A 25,059-nucleotide genomic window follows, 5' to 3' on the forward strand; every position below is an offset into this window, starting at 1 on the left:
AAAATTCATTATGAATCTTATTTTGTAGTAATCATTGTTATTTTTTATTTTTTTTAGCTATTTCCATCCACTTCATCAAACAGCACCTACATGAATCTTATGGGACTAAAACAAATATTATATTTTTTTTTTAATTGAAAAACAGAACACAATAGAGTGAATATTATTTCTCTTCATTGTTACTTATAAGGGAAAACAACATGTTGGAACTGACTTTTGCTAGGGCTATGGATTTCAGATTCGTTTTTACATTTAAATAATCAACAATTTGACTTAATAATGGAAAGGTTAGGCCTAAATGAAAACACTTAAGGTATTATAAGTACTTGGGGACAGAGGTTGGATGTGCCACTCGCCAAGAGAGGGGCTCGGCTGTTACCATGGAGATGGCTGCGCGCCCCCGCTGCTTCACACGCTGCTGCTGTTGATGTGATTGCTTCCTGCGCGCTCCCGCACTCTCCAAAACGAACCCAACACACCCGGAAAACAGCTGATGTCATGGACGGGATGAGACACGGTTGATAAGGGAAATCCTCCTCACGTAAGTCCAACCGTCTGTTTCTAAACGTGACCGTCGTGTGTTTCGGTGGACATCTGCTTAGCAGCGAGGATGCGGCAGAATCCTACTGCTGCTGCTGCTGCTGCTAGCTTGAGCTCTTCCAGGAAGTCAAGGTGTTAAATCATCGGGTGTAGGCCTTGATAAAAAATAATGTCTTGTTTTTGCCTCACTGACACGTGGTGTGGTCGCCAGGTATTATACTAGCTTGGTTCAACATCTTCGTGTGTCCACATTTGATACCTGTGTTGTGTTTAGCCGTTTTTTTGCTCAGTGTAGCACCTTAGCTCTTCTCCGTTTCCATAGTAACCTTGGCTCCAATTGTGTTACTCATGTAGCTTTCAGGCTAAAGATGAATATGCATTTCTTGATTGAAATGCACTTGTGTGAAAGCTGTTTTGGTTTACGCTTTATTAGTTTGTCCTGAGTAAACGAGGATAGTGTCACCGTGATAATTTCATGTTTTTGTAGCTGTTCTCATCTGTTCGGCCATATTGGGTCAGCCATAGTTGGGCCTGGACACACATGCTAGCTGCTTCTGGAGTACTTGATAGTCGAACTCCTGGATTTTGCTTTTAAATGTGGAACACTTTCTGCACTCAAACACAAGCAGCTCTTTGATGGCCGGAAGTGTTAATGACAAAGTGTATGTGTTTATCAATTCATTCATGTTTGATAAAACACTTCAACATCGGTTTGCTTCATATTGTTATTCTAGTTTTGTAAAAAAAATACATTTATTTCACAGGTATCTGTTTTATTTTCTGTCTAAGCTACTCTAATCACTATTTAGATGACTGTATGTTAAGGAAAATGAAACAAACTCACGGGTAACGTCATCTAAATCTTTAGTTTTTTTGTTTTTCTTTCTCCACAACTTAAATTCAATAATTTTGCCTTTCAAGTACTCCAAATCAGTGTCATGAGCTCACAAACATGTCTTTCTCACTGCTGCATCACTTCTTTGTGACTCCACAACACAGAAAGAGACAGCCATCTATATTAAACTTTAAGCTCATGGCTACTGCTACAAATGATAGCAAAAGTGTCCAAAAAATATGCATATACTGTATAAATGCTCATTGTCTGGTATATTTCATGTCTTCTTTGTACATTGTAAGCTCATTAGTCAACAAAGTCTTCGATTTGAACTAAAAAGATAATGAACAAATTGATCATAAATTTAAAGTTAATAAGCAGCTGGTGAAATTGAGACAACAAAATTGCTGTGTGAAGAGTTCTGTAAACTTCAAGTAGTATATTTGTAATATATTAGATGTTTTAATAAGGGCTTTGAGATTTTGAACATTTGGGTTTTAAGTTCTGTCATGGAAAGTGATTGGAAAGAGCGTTATAAGTCATCTCAAATAAGGCCAGTCAAAACTTATGTTGCAGCTGTAAAAGTAAAACAAAATTGTCCCTTTCCACATCCCTGTTACTTATTTGATCCATTTTTTGGGGGGGATAAAATGCATTTTAGCAATGTAGATCAATAGATGCTTAAATAAAAGAAAACCTAAAATGGAATAATGAGAAGTAAGAGCCCTCTTCGAGTGCCACCATTGCCCCGGAGAAACCTTGCTCTTTCCACAACCTAAAATGAATCTTACTAATTCGAAGCCAGTTTGTATTAATCTGCCTTTTGTGCCTCACATCTACCATCAGACATTTTGTAGTCCGTTGTAATTAAGATGATGAGAGATTAACTCTCTTCAAAAATTGAACTTTCAGCAAAGAAAGTTTTCGGAATCGGTCAAATACTCTCACTTACAATTAATATGCCCAGTGATAGCATCCTGCTCACAAGGAACATGTCCTCTCTCCAAGTGGGAACATAATTGTAGTCTTTGCCACCTCTACTCCCACATAATAGCAGTTTGACCCTGTAATTTTGTTTTCGCTCTTCTTCGCATCTCCGTCTCCATATGTTAAGTGTAGTAATTACACTTGGAAATTGCTTCTAACAACATGGGGTTTATTGGATGGATGAAGAGTTTCTTTTCTCGGTAAGAGCACAGGAGGAAACAAGGGTGATCTGCTCACATTGTTTCCATTCTTTAATGTCTTTCTCGCGCTTCAATTTTTAGTCCTTGTTTTCATCTGTGCAACTTTTTCAAACATTTTGGCTTTGTCTGGGATTGTAGTTGTTCTTGATAAGAACACGACAAAAGACAAATTCGTTGCAGTTATTCACCAAACACGCACGGAGTTTATTTCATGTCAAAACATAACAAACACACAAAACATGTTCGACAAATGCAGAACAATTCCCAAGGTTTTGCAAGGAAAGAAAAGGTACATTTGATAAAGACAAGAACTTATCACTTCACTCATCATTACAAGTCAAAATCACGATTGTTTCAAATATTTTTCTCTATAATGAGAATTGATGATCAATTATTTTATACCCTTTTTTAACACTGTCCTGAGGTGCTCTGTACTATGTACATATGCTGAACTATTTAAAGGAAGTTGGTGAGAAGTTCTAAATCTCGGATTTTGATACATGTTTGCTTAGTTGCCCAGCCCTAGCTGATGATGTCGTGATTTTGATTCAGAACTGAAATATTTATTAAAAAAAAACAAACAAACTGCTATTATGTTTGCTGATGGCGGAACAGTGGTGCAGTGGTCAGCACTGGGCCTCACTGCAAGAAGGTTCCAGGTTTGAGCCCCTGCTCGAGCACGAGATCTTTCTGTGTGGAGTCTGCATGTTCTTCCTGTGCCTGCGTGGGTTCTCTCCGGGTACTCCAGCTTCCTCCCACAGTCCAAAGACATGTGGATACTCTTGACTGTAGGCGTGGCTATGAGTGTGAATGGTTGTCTGTCTATATGTGTTGGCCCTGTGATGGATTGGCGACCTGTCCAAGGTGAACCATGCCTCTCGCCCGAAAGCTGCTGGGATAGGCTCCAGCCCCCCCGCGACCCTTAACAGGCTAAGCGGTAGAAAATGGATGGATGGATGAATGAATGTTTACTGATACCAGTATTCGACAGAATCATCATTCCTTGTCACATTTTAACTGAAAACCGCTGTGAAATGTTGATGGTGTGATACTCTATTATGATGCATATTCTACTTTTGGAAAAGATCTTATTGTGATTTACAAAAATATTAATTCATACCCTAGTGAAGAGGGATGCATGGTAGTGGATTTTTTTTCCAATTTCTGTTAAGTTGTTATTTTTACAACTGATTTGGCCAATAGCTGATATTTAAAGATGATATAAAGATAAGTTACCCAGATAAAAATAATTGTATATGATATTTACATACTCACGTTAAATAGTTGCTCTATATGTCCAAAACATTCGGTCAAGCCCATAAATCATGTATTTATCACATCGTTTCTTCATCAGAAACAACGGATGATGAGCAAAGAGGAAGAGACTGAAGCAAAACTGGGCAGATATAAATTTTGACAATAAGACTGATACTACTGATACTAACATGTTTTAAAAAAAAATGTGTATATATATATATATATATATATATATGTGTGTGTGTGTGTGTGTGTGTGTGTGTGTGTGTGTGTGTGTGTATATATGTATATGTGTGTGTGTGTATATATATGTATATGTGTGTATATATGTATATGTGTGTGTGTATATGTGTATATATATATATATATATATATATATATATATATATATATACACACACACACACACACACACATATACATATATATATATCTATATATATATATATATATATCTATATATATATATCTATATATATATATATATCTATATATATATATCTATATATATATATATATATATATCTATATATATATCTATATATCTATATATATATATATATATATATATATATATATATATATATCTTCTGATATCATTGATTTACCATTGTTATCATGCATCCCTACAAATGCCATGACCTTTAGTCTTGTTTTCGATGAATGAATGAATTCGCCAGCTGTAGTGTTAGGACATTTGAGAGAAAATACTTGAGTAGTTTGTGATGTTTGGCTGGAAATGATCTCTGTGAGACTGTCAAATGCAAAAGTGTAAAACTTAAAGGATGATTCCAGTCAACCTGGCTTCTATTGTTCCACGTGTTCTCACACTCCTCCTCACTGATGTCTGCTACCATCCATTGCTTGCTGCTGTAGGACCTCCAGGCCTTTAGGATACTCTCCTTTTTGCATCTCTAGTCTCTCTCTCTCTGGTTGGTCTCTCCACCTCTCTGTGACCTGGGGATGAACGCACCAATGAGGAGCCTCACAGTGAGTCCCTTGCTCCTCTTACGTCCGCCCCATCCTCCTCTTCCTCTTCTTCTTCCACACCAACACTTCACTCACTCCCAGAGTGTGTCGCATATATGCCTTGATGTCAGATGTGGTGGGCATTCCTGTCTATATGAGCATACTGTAGATGTGGGTAGTGTAACTGTTCACCATATAAGCCATGATGTTGACTAACTGTTGTGTGTTATTTACAGGGTATGCCTGATCGCATGTTATGTGCAGTGCTGGAGCAATTTCAGCTTTACTTTTCCCTTTGGTATGTGCGCTTTGTCTCCATTCAGAGTGTCATTTCTTCTTGTTTTCTTATGTTGAGACGGCCTGTACACCTCTTTTTTTTCTTTTTTTTCATTTTCCTTTTATGCACACAAACAATACACACAAACATGCACAGATAACTCACACTTCCCCCACACTGTACTGTAGGTTGTACAGCTTAATCCGCTGGCGCCTCGCTGTTCAGTATGATGAAGATCATGTATGATCTTGTCAAATGGTAAGTTACTGAAGCTGTTCCAATGTGAATACACTTGTCCTGTGTTCCATGTGTGCTACGTTGTGTATCACCATTCAATGATGCAACACACCTCTGTTCTGGCAATTCAAGTCAGGGTAGCAGAAAATACATTACAGTAATTAACTGTAAAAGCAATAACATCCAAACGCCAGCATTGATACACAATTTTTTATTGTATTTCACTGCATTGATCATTTTATGGTTTCTGATAATGTTGCTGGTCAAGTTCCTCTCCTCCAAGCTTCTCTTAATGGGTTTGGATTAGAATCTACAGGATTGGGATTACAGAAAGTGGTACCAGCACTGCCCAGACTTGGATGCAGCCAGAGTGTTCTCCACTTCCTCATCTATCTTTGGTCACTATGTGGTCTTCCTCCATCTCTCTATCAGATCCACTCTCTGTATAGCACGGCAAGCCCCAGCATGCTGAAGAGGAAACAGAGCTCGCGGGTCGAGGCCCAGCCCATGACTGACTTTGGGCCAGATGAGACGCTAGCAGACAGCGCTGACATCTTCTGGATCAACAAACCAGTGAGTGCATAAGTGTGTGTGGATTTTCTCAGCAATAAAGTGTTGTTCTGTCCATTTTTCTATGGTAAATTTGTATTAAAGAAGTGGCAAACATATCAAAATAGCTTGAAAACAAAGACTGTAACCGAATTCTTTTATCTGTACTTCTCTCCACAGTGGGTGCACTCCCTGCTACGAGCCTGTGCCATCATCAGTGTCATCTCTGTGTGCATGAACACCCCCAAGACATTTGAACATTACCCTCCACTGCAGTATGTCACGTTCACGCTGGATACACTGCTCATGTTCCTCTACACCGCCGAGATGATTGCCAAGATGCACATCAGAGGGATCATCAAGGTAGAAATGGCAGAATATTGCAATATTAAATTGAAATATGGTTAAAAGACTACAATTCCATGACACCACACTCAAGTATTTAATACGATAACACTAATTGTTTGCATCAACCAGACCTTGGCATCACTGTGGGTTCCCTTGACCAAAGGAAAATGGGATTTTTCTATTAGATTATTGAGGAAAATTATCTCAGTGGCAAAAAAGGTTCATGAGACTGACACGTTTTGATCAGCAGGAAAATATTCATAAACGAACACCACTTAAGTGATTTTTGAAGAGCCATCCAGTCTTCCGTCCTTCGATTGTCTTCACCAACCTCTGTAGTCTTGTTTGGCCATTTGTCAGCAGCCACTACTTTTAAGACGCATAAGAAGCCTCAGGACTCACAAGGGTGGGATTTACTGATGTATTTTATGCTGTAGAAAAAAAAACAAGTTAAAGTTTACGGTGGACACAAGCTTCCAATGTTTTATGTCAGACATTAAACCAAAAACTCATTTGAAATCCCTGCTGACTTTAAGACAAGGCAAAGGGACATTCAACAAATGCTAACTTATTTCCACGTTTTCCTACTCACGGACCACTCACAATAACACTGTAATTTTTCTCCTTTTCTTTTCAATTTTATCTTGTAAGAGAGATAGAAAACCTACGGCTTCTGAGCTGTAGTGCTGAAAACACTACATAGCAACATGTTGCCAAGATCAGCTAAAATGCTCCTGAGTGGCACTAATGTCAACAAGCAATTACAGTCATAAAACATTCTTTAAATCATGTTGTGTGTGTCGGATGATAGAAGAAGCTTGAGTGTCACATCTTTGGAAAAAAAATGAATGATCTTAAGATGTCTTAGAGAGTGAATTCTCTTGAATAGATGAGATTTACTGAAACAACACAAAAAATAACTTAATTGTTTCCAAACTTTTAGTTCAGCCTGTCCGTCATCATATTTTAAAATAAAAATTCCCTTTTCTGTTTTCTTACCTCCAATTTTAATCAGATTTCAACTTCAACAGTTGCATTAAACTGTCAATCCAGATGAATGAACACAACCCCAATCCAAGGTAGACAAAAATGTTCCATCGAGGTAATTCAGGAACAGCCAGCTGGCTGATGAAAGGACCATGATTACAGCAATAAAAAGTGTGGACAGCTTAATTGGCAAATCAAGGATAAAAAGTAGGGAGGTGGAGGAGAACACAGGACTTGAGTTACTGATGCAAAACGGCACAAAAACTGATTTCCTTCTTTCTTTTCCCAATGATTAGTTCATGAGAGCAGTTAAAATCTCTTGTTATATATTTCATACAGAAGATTTGAACTTCTGAAGTGAGTTTCTGTGTTTTCAAGTATACAGATTATGGTGGATGTTTGGGAGTTCTGTATACAGCAAGAAAAGTGTGCACAAAGGAAAGCACAATATTTATATTGCACATTTAGCACAGAGGGGCAATACAGTGTCAGATGGCAAAAAGGAATGCCCATATTCATAGCAGAATTGTAAGTACAACACAGATGTGAAAAATCATTTAAAATGATACAATTGAAAGACTAACTTAACTGAAAGAAGGTACATAAAATAGAAGGAGCTGGAGTTGAGTGTTATTTTTAGAGCACAATTAAAAAAGGGAAATGATTTAACTTGCTTTTTAAAAATGCTCAAGTCAGGGCAAACCACTGATTGTCTTGCAGTCAGTTCCAATTGTATGCAGGGTAACAACTAAGTGCTGCCTCACCACATTTACTTCTCTACTCACAGACCTGACTTCATGGATCTAAGAGACCAGTTAAGTTTATATTCTGTAAGCGTATTGGAGAGGTGTTGTGGCAGGACTACAAATCTATTTTGTAGCTAACTGGAAACCAGTGTGAACATCTTGTACTAATGTGCTCTGTTCCAGCAGTGGCATTCTGAATGAGCTGTTAAATGGGTTTCTTGGGAAGACCAGTTAGAGAACATTACAGCAGTTAAACCTTCTGGAGATAAAAAAATAAAAAAATCTCAAATGAACTTCTATCGATCATCATGAGACACAAAACCCCGTTCAGCTATTGGGGGGGGGGGGGGGGTGTCAAAGCTGTTTTTGTTATGGCTTTATCAGGACTGGTGAAAGTGAGATCTGAGAGTCTATTATTCTAATGTCAAGACATCACAGTTGATGTTTTAGCCAGAAAGTGGAGGCTTTCGCTAATATTTATTCTTTAAATTGTTGCCATGCTCAGTAATCCATCCGTCCGTCCGTCCATTTTCTACCACTTAACCTGTTAAGGGTTGCGGGGGGGCTGGAGGCTATCTGAGCGACTTTAGGGCGAGAGGCAGGGTTCACCCTGGACAGGTCACCAGTCCATCACAGGGCCAACACATAGAGACAGACAACCATTCACTCTCACAGTCACACCTACGGTCAATTTAGAGTATCAATCAGCCTCGTCCCCTCTTGATGTCTTTGGACTGTGGGAGGAAGCTGGAGTACCAGAGAGAACTCATACAGGTACAGGGCAGACTCACACAGGAAGATCCCGTGCCTGAGCTGGGGCTCAAACCTGTAACCCTCTTGCAGTGAGGCCACTGTGCTGACCACTGCACCACTGTGCTGCCCTCAGTAATCCATCCTTTGTTCTAATTTAAGTCAGGTTTTGACCCATCCACTTATTTATTTGTGCTAACGTTGGCTGAGTGACTCTATTAGCCTGATATATCTGTGTACCATCAGCATTACGGTGATGATTTAGTGTTTTCCACATATCTAGTTTTAGCGAAAGGTGCACAATAACTGATCCCTGGAGGATTTTGCATGTCGTAGCCACTGTGTCAGACTCATTAGTCAATGGTAACATTGAACTCATAAATAGGACATAAAGTAATAAAGAAAGACTCTGGAATGTCTTACCTCATATCTGAACTTTTCCATTGGTACTGTATAGAGCAATCAAACACAGCTCTAAGGTCATGTAAATACAAAAACAATCCAGGCTCAGATAGGCAGGAACTACTACTAGCTGCATCTCAGTGAGAAACAGTTGATATTTGTCATCACGTTATTAGTCATTCCCAAAATGTAACTTTGCTACTGTAGATAAATGCTGGAATCGCAGAAAGTATGCCTGAGATCAGGGCCTGCGGAGAACTACGTCAGCGGAAAATCAAATTGTTTCAATACCCTTCAATCCAAGTAACCCTTCTTTCCAAAATGAGTCAAGGTGGTGCATATAGCCAGCAGCAGTACTACGTACATTCATTCTCTATTCAGGAATGAAGATTGAAACAGCAGCTAAAACAAACAAATTATCCTGAAATTGTTGCAATTAATTTGTTCTTTTCAGTCAGTCATAAAACACAGGTCTTATCATCTGCAGCCTGTGACACCCTTGTATTTGCTGCATTTTCTATTTACTGACCCTTTTTAAGAGCTTCTTACACTCTCTGTCTCTGTCTCTGTCTCTCTCTCTCTTGCTCTCTCTCTGTCTGTTCTGTTAATGGTAATTAAGTATGCCCCTTTCTGCTAGCCCCATGACATTTCAGGTGGTTTAGTCCTTTTATTTTCCATCTGATGTAAAAAACAGAGTTGAATATTGGCAACTTGTACAAAGTTATCTCGAAATTCTATACATTACACTTCCACACAAAGGCTTTCTCTGCCATTTTTCTGGAGGTGATGGGTTGCACTTCTTAACACTGACAGAATTAGACACAGACAGATTTATGAGAGCTTTCAAACATCACAAGGATGCTTATTTTTGTCTGTCTCTTGATATTTCCCACCTTCTCTCCGTCTCCTCACAGGGGGATAACTCCTATGTCAAAGATCGCTGGTGTATGTTCGATGGATTCATGGTGTTTTTCATCTGGGTGTCCCTGGTGTTGCAGGTATACTGCAATATTTGATATGTGCTTCTACAGGTTGACACAAATGGTGTTATTGCTGTTGCTGATATTTAGTTTTTGGCACCTCTCTTTGTTTTTAGGTGTTTGAAATAGCAGAACTTGTAGATCAGATGTCTCCATGGGGAATGCTGAGAATCCCCAGAGCCCTCATTATGATACGGGCCTTCAGGATCTACTTCCGTTTCGAGCTTCCTCGTTCCCGCATCACCAATATTCTAAAGTACAGTGCTGTTTTTTGTTTAGTGCGGTTTCTTTTTCAGCTGTAATTTCCAGATTACATGGGTGATTGTGTGTGTGGAAATACTGCAGTTAAATATGTCTGTCTTCATTTATTTTCAGGCGCTCTGGGGAACAGATCTGGAGTGTGTCTATCTTTCTGCTGTTTTTTCTTCTGCTTTATGGAATTCTGGGTGTTCAGATGTTTGGAACGTTCAACCATCACTGCGTCACTAATGATACACAGAAAGAGTATTGACCTTATTTTTTCTTTTTACTAACACTAATTTATGTTGCTTCTTTTACTGTACTCATCATAAATTCCTGTAGGGGCGTCCCTCTTCCCCAGCAAAAAGCGAGGATATCATAGTTTTAAGAAGCTAGAAGATTTATTGTTATTGCAGAATATCTGATTAGAGCCAACAGAGAGTGCAAAGCAGTTATCATGCTGCATCTCTCAGTCTCTGCAGGTATTATGTAATCTTATTTGTAGACATTGATAATGATAAATGCGTCTAGCAGGTTAATATCCAATACCAAATATACTCCATTTTGCTGCTTACTCCTACATTGCCTGCTACCTCCCCTGTCCAGTGTTATGATTTATAGTTGAAGTGACATTTCAGTGACAGAGGTGATGCTATTCAAAGGTAGTGTGCTGTAAATCCAACACAATAAGTGGTCACCGACATTCAAGCACTCGTCTAACCAGTTCTCACAATGCTTATAAAGCAGCCAGGAAAATCATTGCGTTTCACAGGTATGTGCCGTTCACGACGACACTCCTGTGCTGAATTTTGTGGCTCTTCTAGTCTTCCCTAATGTTGTTGTGTCAAATGGGTCAAATTCTGACGGTAAAATAAATCATTTCCATCCAACATTTTACAGCCAAATGACAGGAGTAGGGTACAGTAAAGCCAATGACAAAATGTTCCGGACATTTGCTAGAATAATGTTTTGCAGTCGACGCAGCATGACAGTCTAGCCTATCCCATTAAACTAGCTTTTCATATAGAGCAGGACAACAAGCCTCCACAACAACAATGGTCTGATCGCTCTGTCCATACGAGAGAATCTCCGTATGTTTTCCTGTGTCCGAACAGATGAATTTAATTACAGCAATATAGATATTTAGGCGCTCTGTAAGCTAGCTGGAGCCTTGTTTGTGTTTGTTCATGCAGAAAAGCACTTGGCCATTTGTATTTTTTTGAAATGGCTCTGAATCATCCCACACAAAAAAAATTCTGTTGTGTTTTCATTCATCCGCACAGGGATGAGGTTTCTAAATTGACCCATTTGCAAGAGATATCAAACACTGGCAGGTTGTTTTTCCTCCTGCACGAATTTGGATCATGTAACAATATAACAACCTATCTCAACATGTGACTTTGGTGTTAGAGACATTGTTGAAGATGACAAAGTGTGAATGTCCCTTTAACTGATTAAGTTTGCTTTAAATTAACACGTGCACACTTACTGTACATAGATTTATTTATAACTATGTTTGAATACATATACTCTATGTATGCAGTTATTTTCTTTTTTTCTTTTGTTTATTTAAATTTATAGAGTACATATAATGACCAGCATCATCTTCAGCAAGAAATAATTCCTTTGGCGTGAAAAAACCCAATACAGTGATTAAATTACCCAGACTGCACTGCATTACTCTTAATAATTAAAATTTCCTTCGTTGTCTAACCTTTGTATTAAGCTCATTCATTCTCAGCTGCTTGCCATCTATCTCCTTTTACTGATTTATCCTTAAGCACCCGGGAGACACTGCATATATTGACCAGCAGTTGGAGAAAAGAAAGTGCAGGGTACTCCCACACTGAAATCCCTGACATCCCTTTATAACAACAATCTAAAAGTGGCGTGACTGCTCTGCTCTTTTTCCTAAATCCCTCATATGATTCTAATGGGATATTTTGAAATGTGTCAGAGAAGGACAGATGTGTCTAATCTCTATCTGCTGTATGCCCTTGACACAAAGTCAAAGCTCTCCAGCTTTTCACACACAGGGGATTTGAGGGAAATTGGGAATAAAATAGCAGGGGAGATATTTTCTAATACGGATATTAGATGGAAATGGTTTCAGAAAGTAGGGTCTCATCTCGCAGATGTCAGGATTTGTGGAATTGACTTCATGGCTATTTCATTTCATAGCATGAATTAAGGGAATGCATACATACAGTATAATCCTGTGAAAGTACTGTAATTGCATTATTGAATTTCTTTAACAGTTTGTATCCATTTGTATAAAAGGTAGCATTTTATGAATGGGTATAAGATAAAAACATTAACTTTTTAAACGAGTCAAACTTGAAAACATCATGGAAACTAGAGATCACATACCCGGCTGTTGACAAGCCCTCCAATTACATGAATCTCTACAAATTAATTTTGGTTCCATCATATTTCAGACTCTGGTCATAAATTATTTCTCATCACAGAGCCAACTGGGTTCCGATTTGACTCACAAAAATATTAATACCATGGCATTAGTGGACATTTGGTTTCTCATTTAGGAATCTATCCATCTCCCCTTTATGTCATTTAGAAAAGCGATTTCTTTGATGAGAAAAAAGTGATATTATTCAGCCTTATGTGATTATCTTTATTGAGATTCACCTCCTGATTCTTTATCCCATGATAAGTAATTTGGTGGAATGTATCGGCAGCCAGTTCGAAAGAATTAATTTTCACTAGAGAGATCAAGTCGCTCCTAGAATAAACCCTGTGGTTAAAACAAAAACAGAATGACAGGCAAATAGGCAGGAGGCAGCGTGTAGATTGGATCTAATTTATAAAAACATTTTGATAGATTTATTTTCAATTGAACCATTGACTAGCTATTTATTTAATCTCTACCTAGCCCCTGATTTCATAACAGTCCTCAGTTTTACCCTTAAATATTGAAATGACTAAGCTCAAAAAGTGATAGATAGCGTAACAGTATATTTACACATGGTAACACATGTCTTTGGTTTGCTGTTATTTTGAAATGTTAGTCACACTTTTCACATTTACTTTCTCATTTGGAGATATTAAAAATACCTCATGCTGTATTTTGTATCATGACCTGCTGAATTTATTTATTTATTTTTCAGTAATGTGACCTGGAACAGTCTGGCCATTCCAGACACCCACTGCTCTCCTGATGGAGAGGGCTACCAGTGTCCTCATGGCTTCAAATGCATGGACCTGGAAGAACTGGGCCTCAGTAGACAGGAGCTTGGTTACAGTGGCTTCAATGAACTAGGTAGAGTGTCGTACACATTCAGTGCATACACACGAACACAAGCTTTTACAAACACATTTAAAGGGATGTTTTCTTACCTTCTGTAGAATTGTGCCTTCCGTTATTCATTATTAACCAGCTACGCTAAGTGCTACGGATAAAACCTGTTCAGCCTGCAGATATTGATCTATCAGCACACTTTATAAAGGCTCAGGTACCTTAAAGGTGCCATAGAGAGGTTGAATGGGGTATTAATTCTTGTTTTGTGATGTGATATGTAACCCCACAAAAAATGGTTGGGTCTGTAATGGCTCAGAACCTTCCTAACAGGCTCTCTGAAACCGCTATGTTACCATGTTGGCTTTAAAATGTGTCGTTTGTCCCTATTGGGGTCGTTTCTGACCTTATCTGGCAACCTCATTATTTATGCAAGTGCATGAGTTGACGACGATCGGTTGCCGTTGTTTATCTGGCAACCTCATTTAACTACTACTCGGTGATTGGCTGCCCTCACTGTCACTAAAAAGAAAGTACTCCCACTTTCTCGGCGAACTGTCGCCGGTGCTAAGTGTGACTGCTACTGTCAATTGACAACATTTCATATCATACAACAACATTCGTAAGATAAGATACCAAGGAGCCATGACCCATTCGTGGATCCAGCCATATATGCAGTGGCGGGGTGGCCGTCGGGACAGTCGGGAGTTTTCCCGGTGGCCTGGCCCCTTGGAAGCCTGCCTGGCTGGCGAGATTCCTTCCCCCTCAAGCCAGGCCAGGCCAGCTAGCGACAGACAGCGCAGATAAAACAAAGGTCTCAATTCTATCCAGGCCATTCATTCAATCAATCTGCTCTGTCAGTCAGTGCTGCTGCTGCAGTCTCCAGTTTGTGTCGCGCGAGCGACACGAGAAAGCTGCACTCACTCGGCTCTCTCGCATAATTGCCCTCTCCCGAAATATGTCGAAGGGGCGTGTGTGAAAGGAGTGGGTTCAGTGTGTGTGTGTGTGTGTGGGGGGGGGCACTGACTGAACTGTGATGTAACACTTCAGCCAAAAATGCATTTGTCCATTTTCCCGTGGCGATTCAAAAAATGGGAGATACTTCAGAGGTAATAGTATGACACTGCCTCACACTTCTTGTGTATTCCCCACAACTGGGGGACGTTGAATAAACACCAAAAACACGAAAACAATGATTTTCATTCTAGGGGACCTTTAAATGTATTCTGGAAACATTTTTTTTTTGTAGAAATTGTTTTTGACTATATATGAGGCTTTTCAGGTGAATGGAGGAACTCAAGGACTTGCTTGGTAAAATCTGCTAGATATTTGGCATTTTCTAAGTTTACTGCGAGCCAGGGATCAAATCTGGAGTCTGACCTACAATCTGGTGCGTGTACTTCATACGACAAGACAGCTACAGTCGCGTAGTCACAATGCTTTGTCATCAGCATCATCTTGAAATGACTTCAACATGCATCCGGTTGGCACACCAATAATAAAGAACATTGTCCCTGAGCAAGAAGCGAGCTCTTACAATAGTGGCTTTCTTGTGCATGGAAAAAGCTAAAATAAAGAGGAAGAATGGAATAATTTGGCCAGAGAAAAGAGGCCAATTTTGAATGCTAATCTAGCACAGGAACCTTACATTAGCATGCCTGTGATCAATAAATCATTTAATGCCCTGACAGTGTGACGTAGGACCACCATTTTGGTGTCACCACCATTGATACTGCCATTGTTGGTTCTATATAGTTTGGCTTTTAGGCGTCGCAAAGGACTGATACTAATACTTGTTTCACCTTCTTTTCATTTGACTGCACATTTCTGTCCTGCCTCTCCTTTTTTACTGTAGGTACGAGTATCTTTACTGTGTATGAAGCTGCATCACAAGAGGGCTGGGTGTTCCTCATGTACAGAGCTATTGACAGCTTCCCCCGCTGGCGCTCCTACTTCTACTTTATCACTCTGATCTTCTTCTTGGCGTGGCTTGTCAAGGTTAGAGCCATAGTCTCTTTATTGTGCCTTCAGGTCACAGAGTTTTACATGAGGGGACAATAGAACACCAGCAGGTTTTGTTAATTGATGTCACTCAATCTTTCTCCTACAAACAACACAAGCTCCGTTTGTTTTCTGGCTAATAACAGAATAAATGTCATGTCAGGGGGGTGAAATGAAATTTGTCACTTACCTTTGATTGCCACAACAAATGTTCTCTCCAACTATCTGATTCACACTTTTTTTTTCAACAGAATGTTTTCATTGCCGTCATCATTGAGACATTTGCTGAGATCCGAGTGCAGTTTCAGCAGATGTGGGGATCAAGGAGTAGTACCACGTCTACTGCTACTACACAGGTGCCACTCACTCACAGCTGATAACGTAATGCTAGATATGTCACAGAGACATATGCCTTCAACAGACATATTCTGCCGGCAAGCTTGTGTAAAATTAGAATTATTAAGTGTATTTCTTTTCCCCTCCTTTGCATGATGCTTGATGCTTTTAATTGTTTTGGGTGTGCTGCTTTTTGTACATTTTATATCTAGCTTTCTTTGAGCTTGTTTCTAGCTTGCTACTAGCTTGCAGCTTGCTACTTACTGTAGGAGCTACTTGCTTTTTTGTAACCGCCACTAACTTGCTTGTAGCTTGCTACTGTCAAACTTCTTCCTCATTTTTAGCTGCTTTTAGCTTGCTTTCTCAGGTTTTGTTGTTGTTTCATATAGTGAGGGGGAGACTGGTTGCGAATGCTGATGGAAATAGTCCCTTGGTAGCAAGCTAATACCCACAGCATTAATCTGGCACTCTAAAGCACAAATGGGGTAATGACAGCACACTTGTTTATGAAATAAGTTAAGTGTCAACAAAATAAGTTGAGTGTACAGAAAGTTGTCAACCTTCCCACCCTTATTACTTCTCCTGCATGGATATTGCAGTAGTTTTCCCTATATACAGTAGTTGGTATCATTAGCATATATTATAGTTCCTGTCATCAGACAACTGTATGACAACAAAGTATGGCTCTAGTATGGATACATGAGAGCGTATTACAGTATATTAGGACCAAAGCTTCCTGAAGAGAATCCTTGCACTTTTATTTCTTTGTTAGTGAAGATGTGGAGCACATGTTCTCTGGGCAACTTTGTAGTTTCCCATCATCCTCTTAGTTGTAGCTAAGAGGTTTGATTGACTCTCAAACTCAAATTTCAGTGTTTGACGCATAAGGTTTAGATAATATCCGGTATGCTCTATTGAATATGAAATGTTCAAAGCTATGAATCAGACACTATAGTCCTGTTTGGACACAATAAAATGTGACACTAATTTGAGAGGCATTAGATAAGACTTCTGTTTCTGTTGGGTGTATGATGCTACTGGAATTTTTTTTTTTACTTCAAGCTCTTAAACTTTCACTTAATTCTAACACTTGCACGACTATTTCTACAATCCAGAAAACATCAATTTCTCTACGGGATATCACAGACCAAGTGCATGTTCTCTATGACATTCATTCTAAAAGCTTGGATTACATAAAGTTTAACGGTAGTTTACTGACAGTCAGGCATTCTTCTACTACCTTTGCTGAATGGTTCAATTGGTACGATTCAGGAACTGTGGTTATATTAAAACATGATTAAAACATGGTTAGAAACTGTGTTATGTAGTTAACTAACTTGACACCGTCTGTTTCTTTAGCTGTACCACAGCAAGCTAATAATAATAATACTCATACTAATAGACCAGAGAGCACTGATGATTTAGTTGTTCTGTTTGTGATTCAGAGGAACGATTTAATATTTATGAATGAGGCAGCTGTTTATTGGTGGTATTAATGCTACTTTGTTTTTATTTCTTCTGTTAGCTCCTCGGGCATACACACTCTATTTAATATGCAGTTTTGTGTGGCTATGAATCTGTGCCTGGGACGCCTTCAGCATTTTTGTGGCCGCAGATGTTTCATGAGATGTAGCCAAAGGGCTGGTGTGTGTGTTAGAAATGTGTCCTTTGCTTTCGAAAGAGTGTGTGTGTGTGTGTGCCCCTCATGTGCTGTCCTTGTGCCACAGATGTTCCATGAAGACGCTGCTGGGGGATGGCAGCTCGTAGCTGTGGACGTCAACAAACCACATGGCCGGGCGCCTGCCTGCCTCCAGGTAAACTCTCTGTACTATTGATATTTCTCTCTCTCTCTCTCTCTCTCTCTCTCTCTCTCTCTCTCTCTCTCTCTCTCTCTCTCTCTCTCTCTCTCTCTCTCTCACACACACACATACAGTACACACCTAATTTAAGGATAATCAACTGTGATAATCAGCTGATCTGTGTTTTGCTGTATTGGTGTTAGTGATGCTTGGACATCTTTTCTGCTTCATAGATCATTTTTGATAGAAGCCGTATGTATATGTGTCCACAGTCATTTGTATTTTAAATTTGGATGTTGATGAAATGTTTTATATCAATAGGCAATCAGTGAAGCCCATCCATCTCTCTCTCACACACACACACACACACACACGCACACGCACAGTATCACCTCATTGTTGTTCAGTGGTAGTGTCAAACTAAATGATGGGATTTTAGATGAGGGGAGGCTCATGTTTGATGTGTGGAGCTGCACTAATGATGTTGCTCCAGTGATTAATGAGTTTTAAATGACGTCTACATGATGGACGCCAGTGTTGCCTCGTGGTCACTGTGATCCAAATGGGTTGTGCTGTAAAGATAAGCTAAAAGCAGTGGGGGGAGAAAAGGGGGGGGGGGGTTCTGATAACTGGCCCTCTGTTGATAGCGATGTGGGCTAAAAAAGCTGGCCTCTTGCTGGGATAGACTGCCAGAGTCAACAGCTTTAAGAGTGACGATAGCGGTCAACTGTCAAAGCTTGAAGAAAAAACACACACACACATACACACACACACACACACTCAAACTGGGTAAGGGAGGTGGAAGAAAATGAGAGAGAAAAGCAGTTAAGTCCCCCAGAGTCTCATAATCAGTTGGGGGGAAAGATTTAGATCGAGGAATAATCAGAGGGATAAACATGGCGGACTTACCTCTGAGCCTTACACTCCATTGCATGGAATACCCAGACTACTTCCTCTGTGTCACTCGCTCCTACTGAAATAACTATTATTGTCACTGTGTGCCGTTGACGAAACCATATCTGGCAGTACAAAGACGGGTTAATAACGGTTGACGTTGGCTTCCTTTTCAGTAAAACTGCTTCTCTGGCACAGCTCCTAATGTGAAAGGAGGTGACAAAACAACTGTGTCATACCTACGCAAGTGCTGACAAACTTGATTTTATGTGCAGAAAACTGTGATCATATGGAGGTATGCGAACACTTCCAAAGCAGAGGTGTATTATAATATGTTACATTTATTTCTCAAGATGTAAGGATTGAAGTAACTTTCCAAGGAATCTTGATTTTTATTCACGCATATATGTGAATATATCTATATCTATATCTATATCTATATATATCTATATATATCTATATAGATATATATAGATATATATATATATATACTCATGGTCTGTTATATTGGACTTATTTTCATTGAATTTAACATTTTTAGTCACATTTGCTCAGCTTTGACGACAATGACGGCTTGAATACATGCTTGTCAATTTTACTTCTTGCTCAATGACCAAGCCACATCAAGATGGGGGCGGGACTTACAATATTAACACTGTCAACAATGGCAGATCAAACTGATCCTGGCTGTCACTGACAACCTAGTTGTTTATGATCCGTATCAATACCCATGTCGAGAGCAGCTGACAATGCCTCAAGGCGCTTCAGAAATTAGGTCATGGCTGCTGTGGGTGCAAAAAACGCATCTGGTGTGCAATGTCTGGCTCACTGTTTAAAATAAACCTTTACCCTCTACAGCTCTGGCATGGATGAAGAAATGGCTGCTGGATCACTTGCAGTCATAGACCTGCATCCTTTCTTTTGTGAGCAACTCAGAATATCAGTTACATTTTGGACTGCCTGCCTGCTTTCGTGACAGATTTATTCCTACTAATTGGCTAGATATAAAAATGGATAACAGAGTGGAGAATTTTTTTTACTTTTTACATTATTTTTAAACTTAACACAACCACTGATCTTGATTTGGGATAATATTTGATTTTTTAGCGAGTCCTCTAGAATTTTGGTAGCGCGTCACTTTTGCTTTTCTGCTCACTTCGGCATTGAAAATATCAAGAGGTAAATGGAAGTGGGGTAAAAGTCAAATACTAATAAGAGTACCTTTGAGAAGTTATCTATTGTGCTCATTGATAGTATTTTGAAAGCACTTGACACCCTCACACTATGTTGGGGGCTTGATTTTATGATGTGTCAGGAGTTTGACCCACAATTCAATAGATCAAAGAGGAGGATCAGAAGTCAGTCAATGTTTACAACTTGAACTTCTCTCATATTACATTTATCATTTTTTTTAAATTAAAGTTTTCTTTTTAATTTTCAATATAGATTTTTATAAATTAACAAATTTTGAAACAAAAAAACATGAAAAATGCCATTCAGACCTCCAGCAAGGTGCACAGTCAATGTAATCAGCTGATCTGAAAGAGCTGAAAGGGTTCAACTACAGCTAAGAGGTTGCCATGGTGATGCTAAGGGTTGAGTTTATACTGACTGATACAAATATTCAGCTGGCAGACATCTACTGAACTTTTGGTTGTCACTATTTTAAAAGACAGGTGACTCATTACTACTTTTGTACTTCCTGTTTGTTCTTAGGTATCATCAATTTTTAAGAGTGCTCTTCACCTTTCACGAGCCAATATGAATAATACTGATGGAAAAACTGTTTACTTCATGTTCTACAATTATTTAGGCCTATTAAACCTTGAAATGTTCACACTTGTTGAAGATGGTCATCGCTCCTCATATTTAATAATTGGCTTTTGGAAGATGATTGTTGCTCATCATATTTAATAGCAAGCAATTAAATTTGATCATTGCTCGTATACCTTAATGTCTTGCTACTCATCCGACCCTGATAAAAATCTATTTTTATGGCAATGCCAGACTGGCCAATACACATAAAGGCACCATCTCCTCACACATCGGTATAACATTAGTGAAAGGCTATTGACTGAGGAGACACTGCAGGTGAAAAGTTGGGGAAAAATGCAGACAGATGACACAGAAGTGAAAGGAAATATATCAGAATAAAAGCCACAAGGTTAGAATGGCCTTTTTATAAAAGTGTGATATTAACAGGCTGTCTTTTTTTAGCCTTTTCCACTGGGTAAAAACAGTTCTGCAATTTAACCTTTCAATGTGCTTTGGGAGTGGGCTTGCTGGATGCACTTCTTGTTTGTGTTTGTGTGTGTAAAAGAGAGAGAGGGAGCGAGGGAGAGATTGGTTAGATTAGAATGGCAGAAATTCAGGCAGGTTTTCTTTGTCTTGGAACAAACACGTTTTTTTTGTTTGTTTTTTGTTTGTTTTTGTTGTCAATATTTGAAACAGAAATCCTTAAAACTGTCCCAATTTGTTTTTTTACAACTTGTTTTGTTTGACAGTGGAAGGGTGAAACAAGGTGAAACCTGACAATAATGATATTTGGATTTTACATAAAAGAGCAGACTACCGGTTGGGGCTGTTACTTATTGAATGGCTGTACTACAACCCCTCCAACAGGTTGGCTTTAAATCATCCCTGTAGTTTTTGTGAAATCCTGGTGACAGACAAAGAAGCACCACCAAAAACATGACCTCCTCTGTCACTTGAGCTGCAAACAAAGAATCTCAACAACAAAAAGTAGCAGGTATTATGAAAAATAGGAATGAAGTCATTGTTTTATTTTAAGTTCTTATTGCTCACAACAAAAATGGCTCTATTTTTTTGGTTGTGGTTTAAAACAGAACCAAAATAAAATACCAAACGTGTGTGTCGTCCTCCCCCCCACCCCCCACCCCACCCCTGTTTTTGGTGTCCAAAGAAAGTCAAACTGTCTGAGCATAGCTACTAGGACCAGTAACGCAGAGATGTAGCAGGCAGTGTTTCTGTAAGCAGACTGTTCATGTGAAGACAGGCAATGAAGATCCAGCCTGCAGGGCCATCTGCAAGAGCAGAGGAAGTGAAGTGTGAGTTTCTGTTCTGCTCTGCCTGGCTCCAGAGTAATTGGCCGTCAAATGATTACAATGTTTCAGGGCTGGCAGGTGGGCGCTATCTACAGACAGGCGGCCTGTCTGTGTGTGCGTCTGTGTGTGTGCGTCTGTGTGTGTCCTACTGTTTGTCTGCTGCTAGCGCACCCATAGCTACCAGACTGGCTTTCAAAGCACTTGTATGTGTCCGGTCATGCCTCTGTGTGCCTGATTGTCACCCCGATCATCCGATTGATGTTTGCCCATTTGTGTGGGTGTGGGTGCGTGTGTGAGCGTGCGTCTGGGTACGTCTATGACCGATTGGCTGCAGCAGTCAGAGATAACACAAAATTGATTAACCACCTGCTCTTTTTGGAGACAGAGTGGAGAACCTCCTGAGGGGCGTTAAACCAAAATAGCCCACAAAACAGAGAGAGAGCCTCTCTGTTTCTCATCCTCTCTGAAAGTTTTTATACCTCTGATTTTATTTCTTCTAAAGTAGCAGTTCCTAAAATAGTCCTCACTTTTGATCTGCCATTGTGCCTTTAACCGCCATCAAGCTCCTGAGATTACTTGAGAGTGTGACCTTTACTGGAACTACATATGTTCTCAATCATCATGTATTCCATCAAATCCCCTGCCCTATGTATTCCTCAAACAAGGTTTTCTTAGTAACCTACATTCTAAATATTGGGACCTGTTGTTTTGATGGGAGAACAATCATTGAAATAATGGTTTAGACCAAAGCTAGAGCATGAATCTCATAGCTTAATAAAATAACTAGAGAGTAAGATGCAACTTTAAGTGAATTTAAACCATGTACTCTAGTACAATTCAGAGGTACTTCTGCTTTAGTTGAGTATATCAATTTTCTGCTTCACTTCGTCAGAGGTAAATATTGAAATGAGTAGCTCGTATATCATTGAGGATTGGAAAATTCAACAGTATCAATTATGACAGTATTAATGATGCTCACAGGTACATGTCAAAAATATGAAATATGATAAATATAGCACTAATTTTGGCCACAGATGGACACTTTCCATACAATTCTTCAGAGCAGCATTCTCTTATGTATGTAATATCAACTGATTAAATTTTGAAATCTGTATGTTTTGTTTTTTTTTCCAGTTTCCTAATATCTGAATAGGGATTGGCCCCAAAAGTCAGGCATTGGGTCAGGCTCTTCTGTAGGATACATTTTCCCAACATCTGTTCTCAGTTGAAATATTATTCTTAAGGTTTTTGGTGCCGTTCTGGATTTATCCAGCTGAGGTTAATGAAGTGTCCTGGTTCTTTCCCTGCAGACCTGGTCTGCTAATTAGCCCCCAGTGCTCAATCCATATCATAATTACACTGCAGACGGGAACCTTGGCTGCTATAAGCCAAAAAAAAAAAAAGAGGGTGACATTCTATCAAGGTGTACACACCACAAATCCCTGCAAGTCTCAGTAACTGCACTTGTAAATCTTCCAAAAAAAATCTGCGAATTTGAAAATACATATACTAAACAAATAAAATGTTAGATTTTCTCGAATAGCAATGATCATTTCTTCCTCCCTCTAGTAATACAGGATAGCATTGCCTCTTTGGTGACAAACAGGTCATGCTGCCCACACCCTCAGTCTGCCGAGTTAAGTGATGGATAATGCAGTATGTCCCTGGGGAGATTTGAGGTTCAGTTAAAGGAACACTTTTTTGACCTCTATCTCCAAAGCCATAGGTTATTGATTCTCTGGAAGCCTCATTTTCCCCCCTACTAGCGATCTTTGCCCTCTGGATCTTCCTTGTGTGCGTCAAGGTTAAAGTCAGTCTCCGTCTGTGTAGAGTGTGTGGAGAAGGAGGGCATGGTGAAAATGGAACTGGGATGGAAGGAAATGAGCGTGGAGTAAATAAATCACACTGAGAAGAGTATTATTATAAAGGGAGACGGTGAAACAAAACAGTAGTAGTAGGGCATAGCAAGGTGGATATATGTGTGTGTGTGTGTGTGGGGGGGGGGGGTTAGACTGTAATCAACCATATAGTGATTTATGTGGTAATGATATAAACCAAAAGTCTATAAGGAATAGCCAGACAGGAAATGGAGGTAGAGGTGGCAAACCTTTGCAGATATTATTAGATTAGTCAAAGGGTGCAGACAGGCAGACCATCATGTTTTATTAAGGCCGCTTTTCCAGCCAGAGACATGAATCAACCTGCTCTGGTCAGGGCTGTATTAAGACAAGGGGCTCCCACCTCACTACAGCTCCACCACAGAAAGATTTTGCACACTCATCCAACAAAAGTTTTTGATTAAAGAAACTGTTTTGACACCGCAGTTCAGGCAGTTTTATACTTTCCGCATCTGCGAGCATGCATTGGTCCATGAGGCACTGCATGTGTAAATTTCAACATCAGGGAATGTATGTAGAGGGTCTTTGCAGTAGGGCTGGATATCATTAAAAATGTACCTTTACCAGTCCCTTGACTTTGTTACGGCTTCCTGAACAACCCCCCTTTTGTGATGCAGAAAGTAAAAGTACATTGCAATTGTGTAATTGGGTCTTTCTCTCCTAACCCAGCTTTTCAAGTCACCAGAGGCTGGCTTTAGAATTCTTTTGTCAGGGTTGTAGTTGCACAGAGTTTGCCACCAGCCATTTGATATTGAATAACATGCCAGCTTTCAATATGTGATAGTTTTGGAAGCAATTATTTCTGTTAAAGTATCAAAGTTTGATGCCTCTGCTTAACGTGCAGACGGCCATGTACCAGGCAACTTGTGACCATCCGGACTCTTCCTTGACACTGTACGCCGTAGAGAGTCTATGGCAAGAACAGGAACTGCGCATGCATGAGTAGACCAAAATGTACACTGACTTTGACTACATGTTAGGTGAAGAGGTTCATCAAACCCATGTCTTTATAATTCTCCAGCAAAAAAGACGAACCTTTTTTTTTTTTTAAACTTTATTCACTTTATTCCAAACTGTGTATCACCAATTCCCTAGTCCCTAGTGAACCCAGCAGAGTTCAGGCAACTGTGAGTCAACTCTGCTGAATCAGTTTGACTTCTGAATTAGAGTTTTGGACCTTTTTGTATAGGAAGAACAGAGCCTTGATAGAACTCTGATTATTATAATTTCAGCAGTTTCCAGTGAGGAGACTGAAGAGAGTAGTCAGGTGACGCTGCCTGTAATCCAGCTCATCTTTGTTTAAATTTCAGTGGGAAAAAAACAAGTGTAGCTGGACTCTACGCCAGAACAATGGTCCAGTCTATTGGTGACAATTCCTGTGTGAATACTGTTATATCCTGCCAGAGACGTGCACATGTGCTACACTCGTCTCATGTACCAGCGGAAGGAGCATTTGTCTTCTTTGGCAGCCGGAGTGAACAGACGGAGCACTAGGAAACGGCCATTGGT

At 39.5% G+C, this 25,059-nt stretch overlaps 1 protein-coding gene across 14 annotated transcripts in view; it reads left to right on the plus strand.

Annotated features, from left to right (window-relative positions):
* Positions 1-420: 420 nt before the first annotated feature.
* nalcn (sodium leak channel, non-selective) overlaps positions 421-25,059 on the plus strand; it is a 69,388-nt gene continuing 44,749 nt past the window's right edge. For 2 of the 14 annotated variants that reach the window (XM_086220243.1, XM_086220246.1), the window contains exons 1-12: positions 421-541; positions 4,696-4,809; positions 5,025-5,086; positions 5,735-5,875; positions 6,032-6,214; positions 9,999-10,082; positions 10,181-10,320; positions 10,440-10,568; positions 13,430-13,581; positions 15,413-15,555; positions 15,810-15,914; positions 17,622-17,708. In XM_086220243.1, coding sequence (XP_086076369.1) covers positions 5,045-5,086; positions 5,735-5,875; positions 6,032-6,214; positions 9,999-10,082; positions 10,181-10,320; positions 10,440-10,568; positions 13,430-13,581; positions 15,413-15,555; positions 15,810-15,914; positions 17,622-17,708 — 1,206 coding nt within the window. In that variant the 5' untranslated portion in view covers positions 421-541; positions 4,696-4,809; positions 5,025-5,044. Of the gene's footprint in view, positions 542-4,695; positions 4,810-5,024; positions 5,087-5,221; positions 5,324-5,731; positions 5,876-6,031; positions 6,215-9,998; positions 10,083-10,180; positions 10,321-10,439; positions 10,569-10,606; positions 12,140-13,429; positions 13,582-15,412; positions 15,556-15,809; positions 15,915-17,621; positions 17,709-25,059 lie in introns of those variants that run through there. The other 12 variants (XM_086220249.1, XM_086220250.1, XM_086220245.1 and 9 more) reach the window with 12 other exon arrangements.

This window comes from Aulostomus chinensis, chromosome 12 (assembly GCF_037954235.1).
Source record: "Aulostomus chinensis isolate RoL2024-O1b breed Wild chromosome 12, RoL_Achi_v1.0, whole genome shotgun sequence".
NCBI lineage: Eukaryota > Metazoa > Chordata > Actinopteri > Syngnathiformes > Aulostomidae > Aulostomus > Aulostomus chinensis.